This window comes from Grammomys surdaster, unplaced genomic scaffold, assembly GCF_004785775.1.
Source record: "Grammomys surdaster isolate TR1022 unplaced genomic scaffold, NIH_TR_1.0 133, whole genome shotgun sequence".
Taxonomy (NCBI): domain Eukaryota; kingdom Metazoa; phylum Chordata; class Mammalia; order Rodentia; family Muridae; genus Grammomys; species Grammomys surdaster.
The window spans coordinates 14755663-14771001 of record NW_021604591.1 but is presented as its reverse complement, the minus strand read 5'-3'; the positions used below and the strand labels follow the sequence as shown (position 1 = coordinate 14771001).

General features: G+C 41.4%; 1 protein-coding gene across 2 annotated transcripts in view; it reads right to left on the bottom strand.

Annotated features, from left to right (window-relative positions):
* The window catches only part of Smyd1 (SET and MYND domain containing 1), a 48726-nt gene that overhangs the window by 9159 nt on the left and 24228 nt on the right, over positions 1 to 15339 (bottom strand). Inside the window, exons 4-6 of one of the 2 annotated variants that reach the window (XM_028762457.1) lie at positions 14511 to 14641; positions 12551 to 12589; positions 1344 to 1533 (exon numbers count right to left, since the gene is read on the bottom strand). In XM_028762457.1, coding sequence (XP_028618290.1) covers positions 1344 to 1533; positions 12551 to 12589; positions 14511 to 14641 — 360 coding nt within the window. The remainder of the gene's footprint in view (positions 1 to 1343; positions 1534 to 12550; positions 12590 to 14510; positions 14642 to 15339) is intronic. The other variant, XM_028762458.1, reaches the window with a different exon arrangement.

Sequence of the window (15339 nt, the reverse complement as noted above, 5' to 3'; positions counted from 1 at the left end):
AGCTGCATACAGACGCCTGTTTCGTGCATATGAATGGTTTAGGTGTTGTTTTCTGTTTAAGTATTTCCCTGTGTGTTGATTTGAGGGTTTTTTTCCTCTTCTCACTATTTTATTATTTTGAAAAGCACCACTGCAGTCTATCTTTAGCTGTGTATCTTATAGCAAACATGTGAGTGTCGTCTCTTCTGGGTAGATTCTTAGAAGTAGAACTTCTTGGTGAAAATGTTTATATGATATAATAAGAATACAAATAAGTTGCTGGCCAGAAAATTACGTAGAGCAGCCCATGGATGAGGGGAGGGACACTGGGGTGTGGAGGGTGTTTTCTCAACATCAATGAGCACGTGCATCAGTAGGTAATGGAGCCATGAGACAGATCATATGACCGGAACCCTGGAATTCACCTAGCACCTCTGCTCTAACTAGGAACACATTTCCTCTTATACGCAGGATTCAGAGGGGGGTTTAGAATTGCATGTACGTGTACTCACAGACGATAGTGGAGTAGCAGTTATAGAGAAGTATTTAGTAATCTTCTTGCATACATCTACTGAGACCTCCTTACTGGGGAAGAGAGGAAGCCTTGAAGATATTTTTACCACGATGACATGATAGTCAATTATTTTGTACCCTGAGCTTTTCCCCCTTGACAGAATGACAGAATATTTCCTCTAATCACAGATACAGAAAATGGCCTGAGCCTTTTGACCAAGTTCTCCCAACAGTGAGAATAGTGCCCCCACACCTGTACTAGCCCACCCTCCACCCCTGTGCACTCCAAGGGAGGAAATGGATGAGCAGGAATTTGTATCTTGTCTGGTTTCTGCTTCTTGTTTATACTGCTATGTAAGTGTCTAAATATTTCACTCCCATTTTTGATGTGTGGCTTTAACTGGCTATTCTGTCCCCGAATAGCTCAACTCTCTCCCAGCTCAGCTGAGCTCTTGGCATCCCCTTGGCAAACCTGTCCCATCTCCATAGTACCCATCTCTGCACAACAAGGAAAACCATAGCAATCCTTCTTTGCCTGTTGGATTTTGGTCTGATGTTCTCCACATTATTTAACCTGTACAGGCTCTGAGTGGGGAACTGAATCCTGCTGAGTGCCTTGTGCCAGGCCTCTTATGCAGATCACCTTGTCCAATGTTCATAATAACCATGTAGTCAAGCCATTGTTATCCTTTCACAGGGAAGATGGCTTCTTCAGGTGTCCCCCAATGTCAGCTGTGACCTGCCTGCCTTGCTCTTATCTCTATCCCACACCATCCCTCAAGGCTGTAAACCGTGGGGCTGCCCAGCTCCTGGGAAGGTAGCCTCAGACCCTGAAGCAGGGTTGTGAGTACCTTGGGGTCTTCCTTCACTGCCAGGAAGAGGTCATCCTTCAGTCCCTTCTGGCAGTGCTCACAGGAGCAGTCAAAGTAGTACTGCTTCTTCAGCTGCTGCCTGCGCTCTTCGCTGAGGTGCAGGAAGTCTATGTAAGACACCGTCAGCTCCTCACCTTCTGAGATCTTGCCCAGGGCCCGGAGCTCAATCCTGAAGCAAGACAAGAGAGAGTCAACAGAACCCTGGGCTGATCAGCATTCTCCAGGGCTTCCAGCAGCCCAGCATCAGTGACAACAGCCTCCACTAAGGCTCTGAGAAAATGCCCATTCCCTCCAGAAAGGTCACAACCTACAGCAGAGCTTTCATTCTCATCCAGCATCACGTCTGCTCCACTCAGTCAGCATCTCTGGAAGTGGTTCAGATAGAAACCCCAGAAAGGACCGGGCTGGTCTTAAAGCTCTATAGAGATTCTATGCCCACAGTTTCATATACTCAGCTACTGATCAGCGGTCACAGGATGGGAATAATAATGAAGAGAAAGCAAGAAAAGATCCAAAAATCATTTCCTTAGTTTGAAGACCACATCCTCTGTAACGTATATGTGAAGCTGCCGCCATCTTGGCCCATTCTGTGCTAGACCTTTCAAGCTCCCTTGTACTCTATGCTTAGGTGCAATGGCTCAGGCCTATGTTATGTAGAGAACGTATGCTCACTGGAGACCACCAAAAGCATCTGGATATAAAAAGACAGGGGCTGTTAGTCTGATTCACTTTCCTGTTTGTTGGAAGATGGTGCTAACTGTTCGTTAGCAACAGTATTTTTATTTTTTTATTTCCTCTCAATCTAGGCAAGGCCCTTAGTTACTCAGAAAACTACCCACCTTACTATATAATAATACAGAAGTGAAAAAAGCCGCTGACAGCTACCCAGCTACACTATCACAGTGTCTCTTAGACATGCACCTCTCAACCATGCCTCTCCACCAGTCAGACTGCAGGAGGGGGTGGGGAGGGAAGAAGAAAAGGGAGGAGGAAGGGGAGAAGGAAGAGCAGGATGAGGAAGAGAGGAAGGAGGAGGGGGTAAGAAGGAGGAGAGGGAGAAGGAGGAGAAGAAGTGGCAAGGCCTATGATACAAGCTCAGTCCTCAGTTGCATGCCTGTAGCCCCGGGAGCCTGGAGTTTCACTGCCCAGGTAGTAAGTGGCAGAAAGCAGCAGACTGGGGCAGAAATCCTTGGTCATCACTCCTAGAACGATTGTCAAGAGCCATGTGAAAAGCAAGATCCCAGCACCCCAGAAAGGTCCACAGGCACCCCCCTTTTGCTCTTCTTTGAAGATAAAGAAGTAAATGCTGAGTGGCGGGGATATGCAGGCCCCACTATCTGGGCTGACTACTTAAGGTTCCAAAGCCTTGTGGATGTGGAGGACATTGGGGTCGGGCTGGGAGTGTGGCTCCGTAGAAGACTGCTTGCTAAGCACGCATGGAGCCCCGGCTCAGCTCCCAGCACCGATGTCAGGGAAGGGGAGAATGAATGTGTATAAGCGCAACCGAATGGTGCCTTGGAAAGACCGAATGCTCCCCTCCTCTCGCTCCTTCGTTCCCCTTGAAAGGGGCAGGAAGGAAGAACAGGGGCACTTTTCATATTCTGTCTTATAAGATACAATTAAACTCCATACTGTAGAAAGAAATCTGCATGTACATGTTACTGATAACTCAACACTGGTTTGTTCTGTGGTAACTATTACCAACACACGCACGCACGCACGCACGCACGCATGCATGCGGGTACACACACAAACATACACAGCCCAGATGCCCACTGAGTGGCACAAGGTCAGTAATACTGGCACACTAACTAGACCAAGTATTTCATGAAGTGCCTTGGCCCAGACATCCACAGAATGAGGTAAGAGTGCTAGGAATTACAGCACAGAAACTGCAAGTCTCAGAGGCGTGGCTGACTGAGCTCCAGGATGGCTGACCTTCTGTGTCCCTCACCCCCACACTATCATCTGCTCCAGGACGGCTGACCTTCTGTGTCCCTCACCCCCACACTATAATCTGCCGGTAGAGGTGACATGGAAGGTAGCTGTTTCTGAAGATGCAGTCTGCTGCCTCTGCAGACCATCTGTTCTCTGGCTAGAGCACAGTTTAAAATGTTAATCCCGGTGGTGCCAGGCAGCTGGAGCTCTGGCATTCCAGGGACGCTTCCCAGTTTTCTCCAAAGGGTGTGGCTGAAGTGACAAAGACAAATGGGGGGGGGGGGCGAGTGAACACACGTGATCCTGCTCACTACTCTCTGAGAAGCCTGGTGTTTCCAATCTGTAGAGCACCCTTATTTCACAGAGAAGGCTGCCCTCATTAGGGAAATAAGTCATTTCCCTCTATCCCAGTGGGAGGCAGAGCTGAGATTAGAATTTAGGTATCCTTTGTACCCTTCAGACTGGCAGCTCATGGCTTTCAGCTGCCTCCTGGGTCTGTGATAGGAAGGGCCTTATTTATATGGCTCCACTAATGTTCTAAAATGTCCTATGCGAGCCACTCCTGGGCTGTGAGGGCAGTGGATGACTAGTGCCCTGGTGCAATAGGAAGGCAAATTGGAATCATTCCTCTGCTGAGCTACATCTCCAACCTCCATATTCTATGTTCTGGGCATATTTTGGGACTATGTATTCCCCGGTAACCCTTTACAGAGATGGCCACCACAGTGACATACCATGATGCAGTGTGATTCAGTGGCAGATTGGTTGGTATTTTCAGAAACTCGTCTATCCATGTAAGACTGGATTATTTAAATAGTGGGGGGAAATCAAAACCAAAGTGAGTGTGGTGGCACATGCTGTAAGCAAACACTCTTGAGGATTATGAGTTTGAGGTCAGCCTGGGCTATATAGGAAGTCCAGGGCCAGCCTGGATTATTCAGTAATCTTCTATATCAAGAAAGAGAAAAAGAAAGAGAGAAAGAAAGAAAGAAAGAAAGAAAGAAAGAAAGAAAGAAAGAAAGAAAGAAAGAAAGGAAGAAAAAAGAGCTGGGGCAGAGAAGAAAAGTAGGAGGAGAAAAATGACAAGGGGAAGAGGGGAGGAAAGGTAGAAGGATAGGTCACAGGGAGGGAGGTAAAAGGAAGATTCCAAAAATGAATTAACTTTATGTCACTTAAATATAAAAACATGCCTATAATCTCAGCTACTCCAAAGACTAAAGCAGTAAGTTCAAGGCCTACCTGGACAACAGAGCTCAAAGCAAAACTAAACAAACTAGTGATGGTCTCATAATAAAAAATAGAAAGGGGGCTGGGGATCTACCTCAGGGGTAGACTGCTTGTCTGACACCTCAGGCCTTGGGTTCAATTCCTAGGACTGGAAAGAAGGAAAGAGAAGAGAAGTAGAGGTGAGGGGTGGGGAAGGAGAGAATCCGTAGATCCGCACCCCATATTACACTACAAATGCTTCTCAATACATATCAGGGTATGTCCCAACACAGTCATAGTACGTTAAAAACACTATAAGCATCTAACGTACTGAACATCATGGCTTAACTTTGCCTGCCTTAAATGTGCTCAGAACACGTTCAATAGGTAGGCAAAACGAGTCAGCATGAAGCCTGTTATATAGTGAAGGGACAAATGTCTCTCATAGTTCATTTATCACTGTCCTAAAGGTGAGAAATGTCATGGCTATATCCTTACATGTTTGTTATTATAAACATAAACACTGTTAAGTAAAACCACCGTAAATTAGGAACTGTCTGTACTTAGAATCAGGGATTAAGAGATGAGCAGTGATGAAAATAATCACTGCAGGAGGCAAGAATTGAAAGCTTATCCCTGCTCCTTCCTTCACCAGCTTCTTTGGTTAAATCAGGTTCACCCAGAGACCCAGACCCCTTCCATCGCCAAAAGTTTCCAGTTCTGTAGGGAAGCTAAGCAAAGTACAAGCAAGCAACTCATCCCAGTGTTCGTTGCAGACATTAGGAACAAAGCCAGAACCATATAGACTTAGAACTAGGGAGGTCCCAAGAGTTGCTTTTTTCAATGTTGTTTATCTTGCTATTTTTGTTTTGTTTGATTTGAAACAGGTCTTATGTAGCCCAGGCTGTCTCAAACTCATTTGTACCCAAGGATGATTGGGAATCCTGATTCTCCCGCCCTACAGCCCTACTGCCCAAGTTATGTGCCTTTGACCTTCATTTGCAATACAGGTTTGGAACCCCAGCCCGGGACATGGGGTGAGCTGTCCAAAGTCACAAGCAGTACACACTGATACAGATATACCAACCATCCCTGCCCTTGCTGCAAAGCTCAAATTTTGGAATACAACATTTTGTTTTAAATCTACTTGAAACCCAGATATTAAGCCCAGACAAAGTAAAAGACCTGTGTAGTCATCATTAAGAAAAGCCCAGGGGATATGGTATTTTGGATGACCTAAATTTGTGTTTCCTGGCCATGGTCTTATTCCTTTTAAAAGGAGAGCTGTGGTTTTTGAATTGACAGTTACCATGCCACAACATGAAAATGATCCACTTTTCCCCAGAGGAATCGCCTGCACCACGGTATAGACGTGGCCCTATTGAGAACAGACAATCTGGTATTACTCCTGATGAACCAGCCTGCCTCCTTCTTATGCTTAAAAGTCATCTTATAGTGAAGACAAACTAAGCTCATTCCTATTTGTGACTAAACCGGTTTCCCCTCCTGTAACCTTAACTACAAATAGTTTTGTCCTGCCTGTCCAGGAATGGCAATCACGTCTTTGATTCAAAAAGCTGTTTATAGCCATTCTGCAACCCTACCTTTGTTTCAAAAGGTTACATGACCACCTATGACTACCTTGATATGACTGCCTGTTGTTATACCTACCTTGTTATGACCGCCTTGCAACCAAGTCTTTGCTTCAGGGGGGACTTAACTTGTTATGTTCTGTTCCTGTGACCCTGCCTATTTTGACTGACAGATGCCCTCATGTGCAAGTCCCCTACCCCTGAGCTATAAAAGCCTTGTCTTCCTCACATCCAGTGCTGGCCTCTCCAGCCCTATCTCAGCAGGAGGCAGCCCATGGACACAATTTTTTTTTTAAAGCTTGCTTTAATTACTTGCTGGCTTTAATTAATTTAGCCGCAATGATTTGAGTCGCTGTCTTTCTCCTCTCATGTTTGGGATTGATAGTTTGAGTGCTACTAACACTAAAGACAGATGTTTCCTAGGTCCATCCATATTCTGCCCCAGGTCAGATGTAGTAACACATGGCTTTACTGAGGGACACCTTCATAAAACCTGACTTCCCCTTGTAACTGAGATGGCAGAAATAAAATATTCTAGATACAATCATATCTCTCAATCCAACTCTCAGACTGTTAGAAAAATGGACCCTAAGGATATGGAAGTTTCTATGGGAAGAGGGAAGAGCCAGAGAGGGAACTTGTCTCCTGGAAAGAGATTTCACATATTTCTAACAACTTACAGGATGAGACTGAAACCCAGATAATGATGCCTCAGTGGGGAGCGTAACTGCACCTTGACCATGACTGCTGTGATGTGCATGCATCATGACTGTTCAGATGTGCGTAAATCCCTGTCCTTCTACTTGATACCTTGATCTTCTGGACCTTGAAGATGGGCCTGAAGGATTTAATCATTCCCTTGTTCTCGTCGCTCTAGTTTCCCAATGTGACATGAATTAATAAATCTTTCCACTTTTGTCTCTTTTAATTGAGTTCTTGTGGAAGAGTGGCCAGACCTGACTTGGTACAAGTTACCTAATAGAAAGTAGCCTGGGACACCATAAAGACAAACAACACACACACAAACACACACACACACACACACACACACACTATCCCCTCAGCTATTTAAAGAGGGGGAGAGACCTTGAGTCTACATGACTCCATCTTTTCTGTTACTAAGTCTTCCACACAGCTTAAGGAAACGGAGAGACCTTTTTTCCCTAAACTGGGAACATCTACTTTCATGTAATTGTGTCTATCTAGGATAATTGGTTTTGTATATTTTTGTTGTCTTCATATGCTTCTGTGTCAAAAAAATTGTAACAAATTGTGTAAACTTTACTCCTTTTTTAAAATTAATTTTTGTTATGTGCTAAAATTATTTTTTGGCATGCCCAACTGAAGTGCATGTGCAGATTAAATTGAAATGTTGTGATCCTACATTAAGGTCTGATAAATATATGCTATTTTATAAATGTAAGTATTCTAAACATCTTACAACCTGTTAAAATGGCATCTGCGGGAATGTTGAATGTTTCATAAACATTTATTGATATATACATAGATTTTGATAAAGATTTCCCTCCAAAACAAATTCTAAATATATACTTTTTATCTCATTCATATAATGAGTAATATAAAATTCATATGGTTTCTTCAAAATAGTTTCAAAGAACTGTTAAATGAAAGTTTTTATTACAGTTGGACTGTATACAAATTAATAAATACATATCTTCACAAATATATGTCTTCTAAAGATCTCTATGCTGTTCCTTTTTGTAATAAGGGTTATAGAAAATATAATCCCAACAAACAGTAATGTTTAGAATCTTGGTTTATTAAAATACATCTTATGTATAATTACTTATATGGACTATCTGTCTACACATGGTTATGTTTTGTTTATTTTTTATATAATGTGCTTAATGTCAAATTGGCTTATAAGCAAATGCTCATGTAAACTAGAGTTGTTAACTTGGTTGACCTTCATTTTGGCTCATAGTCAAACTAAAACTTTAAGAAACAGAATAATGAAAAAAGACAAAAAGTATTTAATCAATGTGACCACATAGATAAAACAAATAGAGATGGTAAATTGCCCCAAACTAACATGAGTTTTAAATTTTATTAAATTTAAATCTGGCTGGAGACATGCCCCAGGAGTTAAGAGCACTGGCTGCTTTTCTATGGGACCTGGGTTCACCTCTCAGTGCCCACAACTGGTTCACAACTCCAGTCCAAGGAGATCTAATGCTCTCTTCTGGCTGCTGTGGGTACTGCATGCACATGGTGTATAGACATACATGCATGCTAAGCATCTGGACACATAAAAATAATAAATGAATAACTCTTTTAAACCTGTTTTTGAAGGACAAGGCCACATAAAAATTCTAGTAAAGAAGTTCCCTCTTTGATCTTCACCCCAATTCTTGTTCTTCTACATGGTTCCTATCGCTTGAAAATACAAATTAACTTAGATGATTACCTACTGCAGGGTACATTTCTTCTAGGAGACAAGTGTCTTCTCTGGAGATACTAAACTAAACTCTTTATTCCCAAGAGTAAGAGAATAACTTATTTTGGGTTTTTCAAGACAGGGTTTCTCTGTGTAGTCCTGGCTGTCCTGGAACTCACTCTGTAGACCAGGCTGGCCTCGAACTCAGAAATCCGCCTGCCTCTGCCTCTGTTCTGGGATTAAAGGCGTGCACCACCACCCCCCAGCATGTCTATGCTTTTAGATATGTTTTGTTTCTATGTAAGTATTTGTTGTCTACACACACACATATTTTAAGGATTTTAAGGATATTTTTGGCCATGCTGCCTCTTTAAAAGCAAATGCATAAACAAGTTTTTCGAGATCCTTACTATAGCCAAACCTACATAAGAAAAAAACCTAAAAAGTTATTGTTATTTTTAAAACCTACTTTAAGGTTTACACAGACATCCTAGAGTTTACAGATCACCTTACTATAGTACATTCTAATGATAGACCTAAAGATTATGCATCTATGATTTTTAGTTAACAAAATAATAATAAAGTTATAAATGCCAAACTTCATCCTGCCCTGGACACCTTATCCTATATTTGATGCCTCATAACCACAAATAAAAAGTAAATGCTTTTCCTAACAACAAAATCTATTTCAGGTTACATGTTAAAATAACTTGAATTTTTAACAAGTAATTAAATTTGGTTAAGAAAACAGTGAATGTATTTTACCTATACTATAATGTACTATACCTTATAGTATATATATAATGTTTAGTATATATAATGTACTATACCTTTCACAGTTTATAACTGTGAGAGATCTAAGATATCATGTTTTACACATAACCTCCTGAGCTTTCATTTAAAATTACCTCATTAAAATTGTTTTCTAAATGTTGTAATAATAATAACGTATGTTGTAGAAGGTTGTCTTAAAATGAATATAGTTGTAATTGAGTTAAAAAAATATAAAAACTTATTTAAAAGTTTTTAAACTAATTCAGTACCCTGAGATGAAATTAATGCTTGATTTTCTACAATATTCTCTTTAAGTTTGATTTGTTCTTAGTATCCTTTTGCTACACAGACATTTAATATCTATGATTTAATATGTTTTCTCACTGGACAGAGCCTTTGCTTTTGAATCATAGCTTTTAGTGTGTGTGTGTGTGTGTGTGTGTGTGTGTGTGTGTGTGTGTAAAATCTGTTTGGAGAGTTATGTTTATTTAGAATATTCCTAACTTACAGAGTGATTGTGAAACATATTTTGATGGACAAATATTTAAATTGGTTTACACAATGTTGAAAGCCAGGCAACCCAAGGCTTTATCAGAGGCTCTGATGAAAGGACAAGAGAACCTAGTTCTGTGTCCTTACTGAGGGCTGGCCTAGCGAGGTGCAGTCCAGGGCTGGAACCAGAGCCTCAAAAGAGTGAAGGTTTCTGTCCCTCTGAACTGGAACTGACTTTTCTTCCTGAAGAGACTGGAGTTATCAGTCTCAAGGCTGCTGTGTGCTGGGTCTGTGATGCCCTTGAGATACCTTGTGTTCCCCTAGTGCAATATTGCTTGATTAGCTTCCTGCTGACTTTGTCCAACTGTATAATGTGTCATACAATTAGCTTTCTGCTGACTCTGTCCTATTTTTCTCCAACAAGTTGTATGTAAGATTATGTACTTCTCAGTAAACCTTCTTGGCATAAAACATAGCTTATGCAAGACCACCTGACCCCAGCTTCCTGTCTTCTTTATCACCCCATCTTCTGGTCCTCCCCATTAGGACTCTGTCATTGAGGAATGACAGTGGGACCAGGTTAATAAAATTTACCTAGCAGATAAACAAATAATGCATAATATTGTTAACTTTAATGCATATAAAAAGTTAACTTTAATAATTAAAAATCAAAATTAGATATAGAGTCTCCAAATAAAGAAAACCTCAAATGATTCTATCAACTGAAAGAAAAGAAGACATCACATCAAAGACTCAATTCCAATTTAAAGGTCAGGACTATATCCAGGAACTTCTAACTCACTCCTAGGAGACATCATCTGAGAGCGCACTAATGAGGACTTCAAGATGCTGTAGGATACCCACTTCCAAGGCCACTCACTGACGAGTGAGTATTCCAAGTTACTAAACATTTCTCTAACTTTTTATGTTTCTTATTCATTGTGTAACTAGATGTTAGAAATTGCTTATGAAATCCATTATTTTATGTGGTATATTTCTAACTAATAAAATAATACTAATTTTAGATTCAATAAAGTTAAAATACTATGTTCTTTCATTTGATCATGTTTTGTTATGACTATTTGCTTACTCTAAATCCTACCTTATTAATAATTAATATCTGAAAGATTAAAGTATTTTGACTGTTTTTATAAATGCATTTATATTATAAATATAAATATATTTTCTTATTGTTCAGTATAATTTGGGCAAAATAAAATATTTAGTTTTTAAATTAAATTTTCACTCCATTTACTCTAGCTAGAGAAATCCAAAAATTTGGGTTAACTCTTCTTATCTGAATTATACTAAGGACATCAGTTCCTAATAACAACAACATTCATGATGGTTTATACCTTAAGCACTGATGTTTATTGATTTAATTAATATCTAAAATGTCCTATAGTACAAATAACCAGGATTAAAAATCAATTAAACAATATTTATTTTTTTACTAATAAAAAATAAAATAATACTACAGTGACTCATTTGAAAGTCCCACTTCATAGAATAAAGATAACTGTAAACACAGGGGGAACAATATAGTCAGTCTCTTTAAAATATGTAAATTTTGGTTATTGTAGAAATTAAATTTTTGTTCATATATTACCTTCAGAAGTTTCTTTCTTAGTGGCCTTTACCAGCTACCCCTCTGTCCTGAAGACTCCTGTCCTGCCCACTACTCAGCCTCATTTATATCAGATCCTAGGAATGACCCTTCCTAGCTATGAGGGACCTGATAATATTTAATAAAACATGTGCTGCCCACACATGTACAAAACATGATGCTTGGCCAGAAAGGGGAGCTGTGAACAAAAACTCCTGAAAAAATACTGTGTCTGCAGAGATTGACTGACTGGTTAGCATTTCAGTCTGTAGGGAGGTTTGAATGTTGCCGTTCCAGAGGCCAGTTACCGTATCATAGGCTAGCTCTAGCCCTCCAAACCAGCCATCCCTTGCCTGCTTCTAGGTCAGAACTAACTAGAATCAATTAACTTAGCATACTATTAGTTTTTACCAATGGAAAAGCTAATGATGACATCTTGAACCTACTGAAAAGCTTCTCGCCAATCGTGTTGTACCTGCCTCTCTGATGTACCTATCAATGTATATTAAACTTGCCTTGATTTATGACTTTCTTTGTTCTGTGAAATAATATAAAAAATAAAATAAAAACCTTCATAAAACTGCTACCATGTTGGAACATGGAATTTAGGGCAAACTAAATCTATGTTCCTGGGCCATGATCACTCAAAATGGCTCCAAAATAAGTATCTCCTGTTTCCTTAAAAACAAAAAGTTTAAAGTAAAATGCTACCAAAGCCACATGTTCATAGTTTTAATTGGTAAAAAGTCCACAATGAATACATATTTACCAAAACTATCACAGCTGTGGGTGCTGTTAGCTTGGGTGAGAAGCTGGGTCTACAGACAAGTTCTTTGGTGGGTTAGTCATAAGCATTCTTATTTCATGGCAAGCGGAGTTTAAGGAGACAGTGTGCTTTTGGGCTGAAATGACTGGAAGGTTCACACCTTGAGGTAAAAGTAGAGAAGTAAGGAGTGAGAGGGAGAGAAGACAGCAAACAGAATAAAACCAAGGCAAGTGAAAGGTGGGCTGGCAAGGAGGAAGTCGTGGACTCAAGGACAGGAAAAGTTGCCATTCGGTGAAGCAGTGCAGGGCATGACACATGGCAGCAGCCAAGGAGTCAGGGAAGGCTGTTCCCAGGAAGCCAGGCAAGGAGGGAGATGGGTCAGACAAACATGGATGTGTGAGAAGACTGACCCACCTCATCTGCGTGTGAAACATGGATTTCACTGCCTCATGACTGAAAGACAAAACAGACACCCACAAAGAAATCAATACCACTGCAGCCCGAAGAGAGCACAGCATTCTGGGCTCACGCGATCAGGGCATTGACAGTCACAACCAACCTCATCCTTTCTAGCTGAGCTCCCCTGCCAGGAGGCTGCCTGGAACAGCGAAAGTACACTGAAACAGGGTTACAAAATGGAGTCACAGAGGGATTCACCGCTGAACAACGGGCTTCCTTTCCCAGGTCCTCAGTGTCCACTTAGCATACGACAGTGAGATTGTTGCAAGCCAAGGCAATTGAGAAGAGAGTGCTGAGAAATGTAGGGATGATTTAACTGTCCCTGTGACAAGTAGGATGCATAAATAAACATGGCCTCTTTGGATGACTGTCTTGGAAAGAGTTCTGAATTGCACATATAGAGCTTACTTATTGTTGTGGTTAAAATTGGGCCATTAATACCATGTCCAGGGTTATTTCCAGTGCAGTAGGCAGATAGGCAGTGACTGGAATGACCTCCTCTCTTGCACAAAAGCCAACAGATCCAGGGAACACATGACCACTCACAATTAGTAAATACAAAGAAGCTACAGCAGACACCAGAGTTGCCCTGAAGCATGAGTCCTAGGTTCACTAACCATTATGCAGTCACAACAGGGGCCTTGGGTCACCAGCATTCACAGACGGGCCATCTAGAAGTTGTGCATGGCTAAACTCAGTCAACCAGGCTAAACCTGGGTAACACATACTCTAAAAAGATTCCATGAGGTCTAGGTCAATCGTCCCTAGAGGCTTACACAGGAATACAACGTGCTAGAAAATATTATTCTAAGAGTTCAGAATAAGCTTTCCTGATTTTTGTCATCTTTCTCAACTGCTTTAGATGCTGGGGTGAGAAACAGAAAGGAAATAAGGACTCATAGTCTTGGCTATGTTGCCACTTCAACCCAGCTCTCAGCTGAGACCCAGAAACCACTGTCTCTGGCTTCAAGGAAGTTTTAAGGAGAAAGCTGATGGTTAATGGCTCAAAGTCGGCTTTCATCTGTCATGAGAGACCATCTTTATGAGTAAAGACACTGAGTATTGTTCAGGCTTCTTTCCCCCCAGATCTCCCCAGGCCGACCCTCACACTATCAGGCTCCAGGCTGTTTACTGATGCCATTCCTTTTGTGCCCCACTCCCACGATCCAAGTGTTTGCCCATGTGTCTTTGATCTGTGCCTTCCTGGGGGCAAAGGGCTGAAGCCTGAGGACTGCGTCACCTAGGTTCCTTTGCTCTTTGGCCTCTGGGTGAGGTTGGCTGAGCAGAAGTGAACAAGGTTGAAGTTGTTAGCCCATGATTCCAGCAGCGGCTAACTTCTGTGCAGGTGCAGTTGTATGGCACAGCTCAGTGGAAGGAGCTTTATCATGCCCCAGATGGCCACTAACTGCAGCAAGGGCTTTCTTTCCCTGCTTGGCCTGCCAAGTCTAGGAACGATTTGTGTGCTCAGCCCTGGACACCTCACCAGCCCTCACCTGATCCTTCCCACATCCTGCCCACACACCTGTAAATCGTCCTTTCATTAAATTCTGTTTGACTATACTCCTTTGAATGTGCTTTCTATCTTCTTATAGAACCTTAGCTAGCATAGGCTACTGCCATGTCCTTTTTTTGATGCTTTGGCTCTAGGTAAGTAATCCAGAGTTCAAGTTTTAGAACAGTAGTTAATGATTTATCTAATACGTCTAGGCAAACTTAAAGATTCAGAAATGGACCAGGTAGAAATCTTCAACATCCACCTCAGTTCCTTCCTCTCCTCTCAGTCTGGAGTAAAACTCTTCAGTTACTAAACATTGGCAGTCCACGGAAATTCAAGTTTATAAGTTTGACTTTGGTTGAAATCAAGTGGAAAACTGTCCAATCCCCATTGCACAAGTTCTGAGAAAGAGGCACTCACTTTCCATTGTTGAATATGACAGTGCAGTTTGGCCAGCAGTCATGGTTCACCAGGCCCAGGTTGGGGAAGATGCCCACACCCACTGCCTGTAGCCCTCTCTGGTCACTGAGAGTGAAACCATTGCAGTTGATCTACCCAGAGGACAAGAGAAAAGATTCAGTCAACAGACACAGATCCAGTACAGAATATCATCCCTAGATGTTGAAAAAGTTTGAAAACTAGAAGGCCCCATGAATCTGGGAAAGGGAGGTGGGACAGGATGTTAACACAGGAGGGAACAATAGGGGTGGAGAGAGAATCAGAATATATTATATGCATGTGTAATTGACAAATAGCAAAACTGATCGATTCTTTAAAAGAGAGAGTCCATTTTCATCCTGAAGACTTGTTTTCTGTGTGACTCCAAATGGCGCATGAGATGCGTGCGTGCCATGGAGAGAGTCTCACGTTTAACAAAGTCCTGCCTACCACTTTGAAACTTTCAGTCATTCTAACCTAATAAGACCAAAGACAGGAATGCTGGCTCTCGATGCCACATCTGAGTCTCAAAAGTCGTTTTCAGTATCCATCTTGGTTTACTTTTCCATGTTCTGGTGTGTGTGTGTAGGGTGTGTGTGTAGGGTGTGTGTGTGTAGGGTGTGTGTGTGTGTGTGTGTCCAAAGCAAATAAGAGCAAATACTCTTGATCTAGGAGAGGTGACACACACTTGTGTTCCGGCACTCGGAAGGTAGATATAGTAGGTTTGGGAATTCAAAACCAGGTCTACATAGCAAGATACCACAATAAATAAATAAATAAATAAATAAATAAATAAATAAATAAATAAATA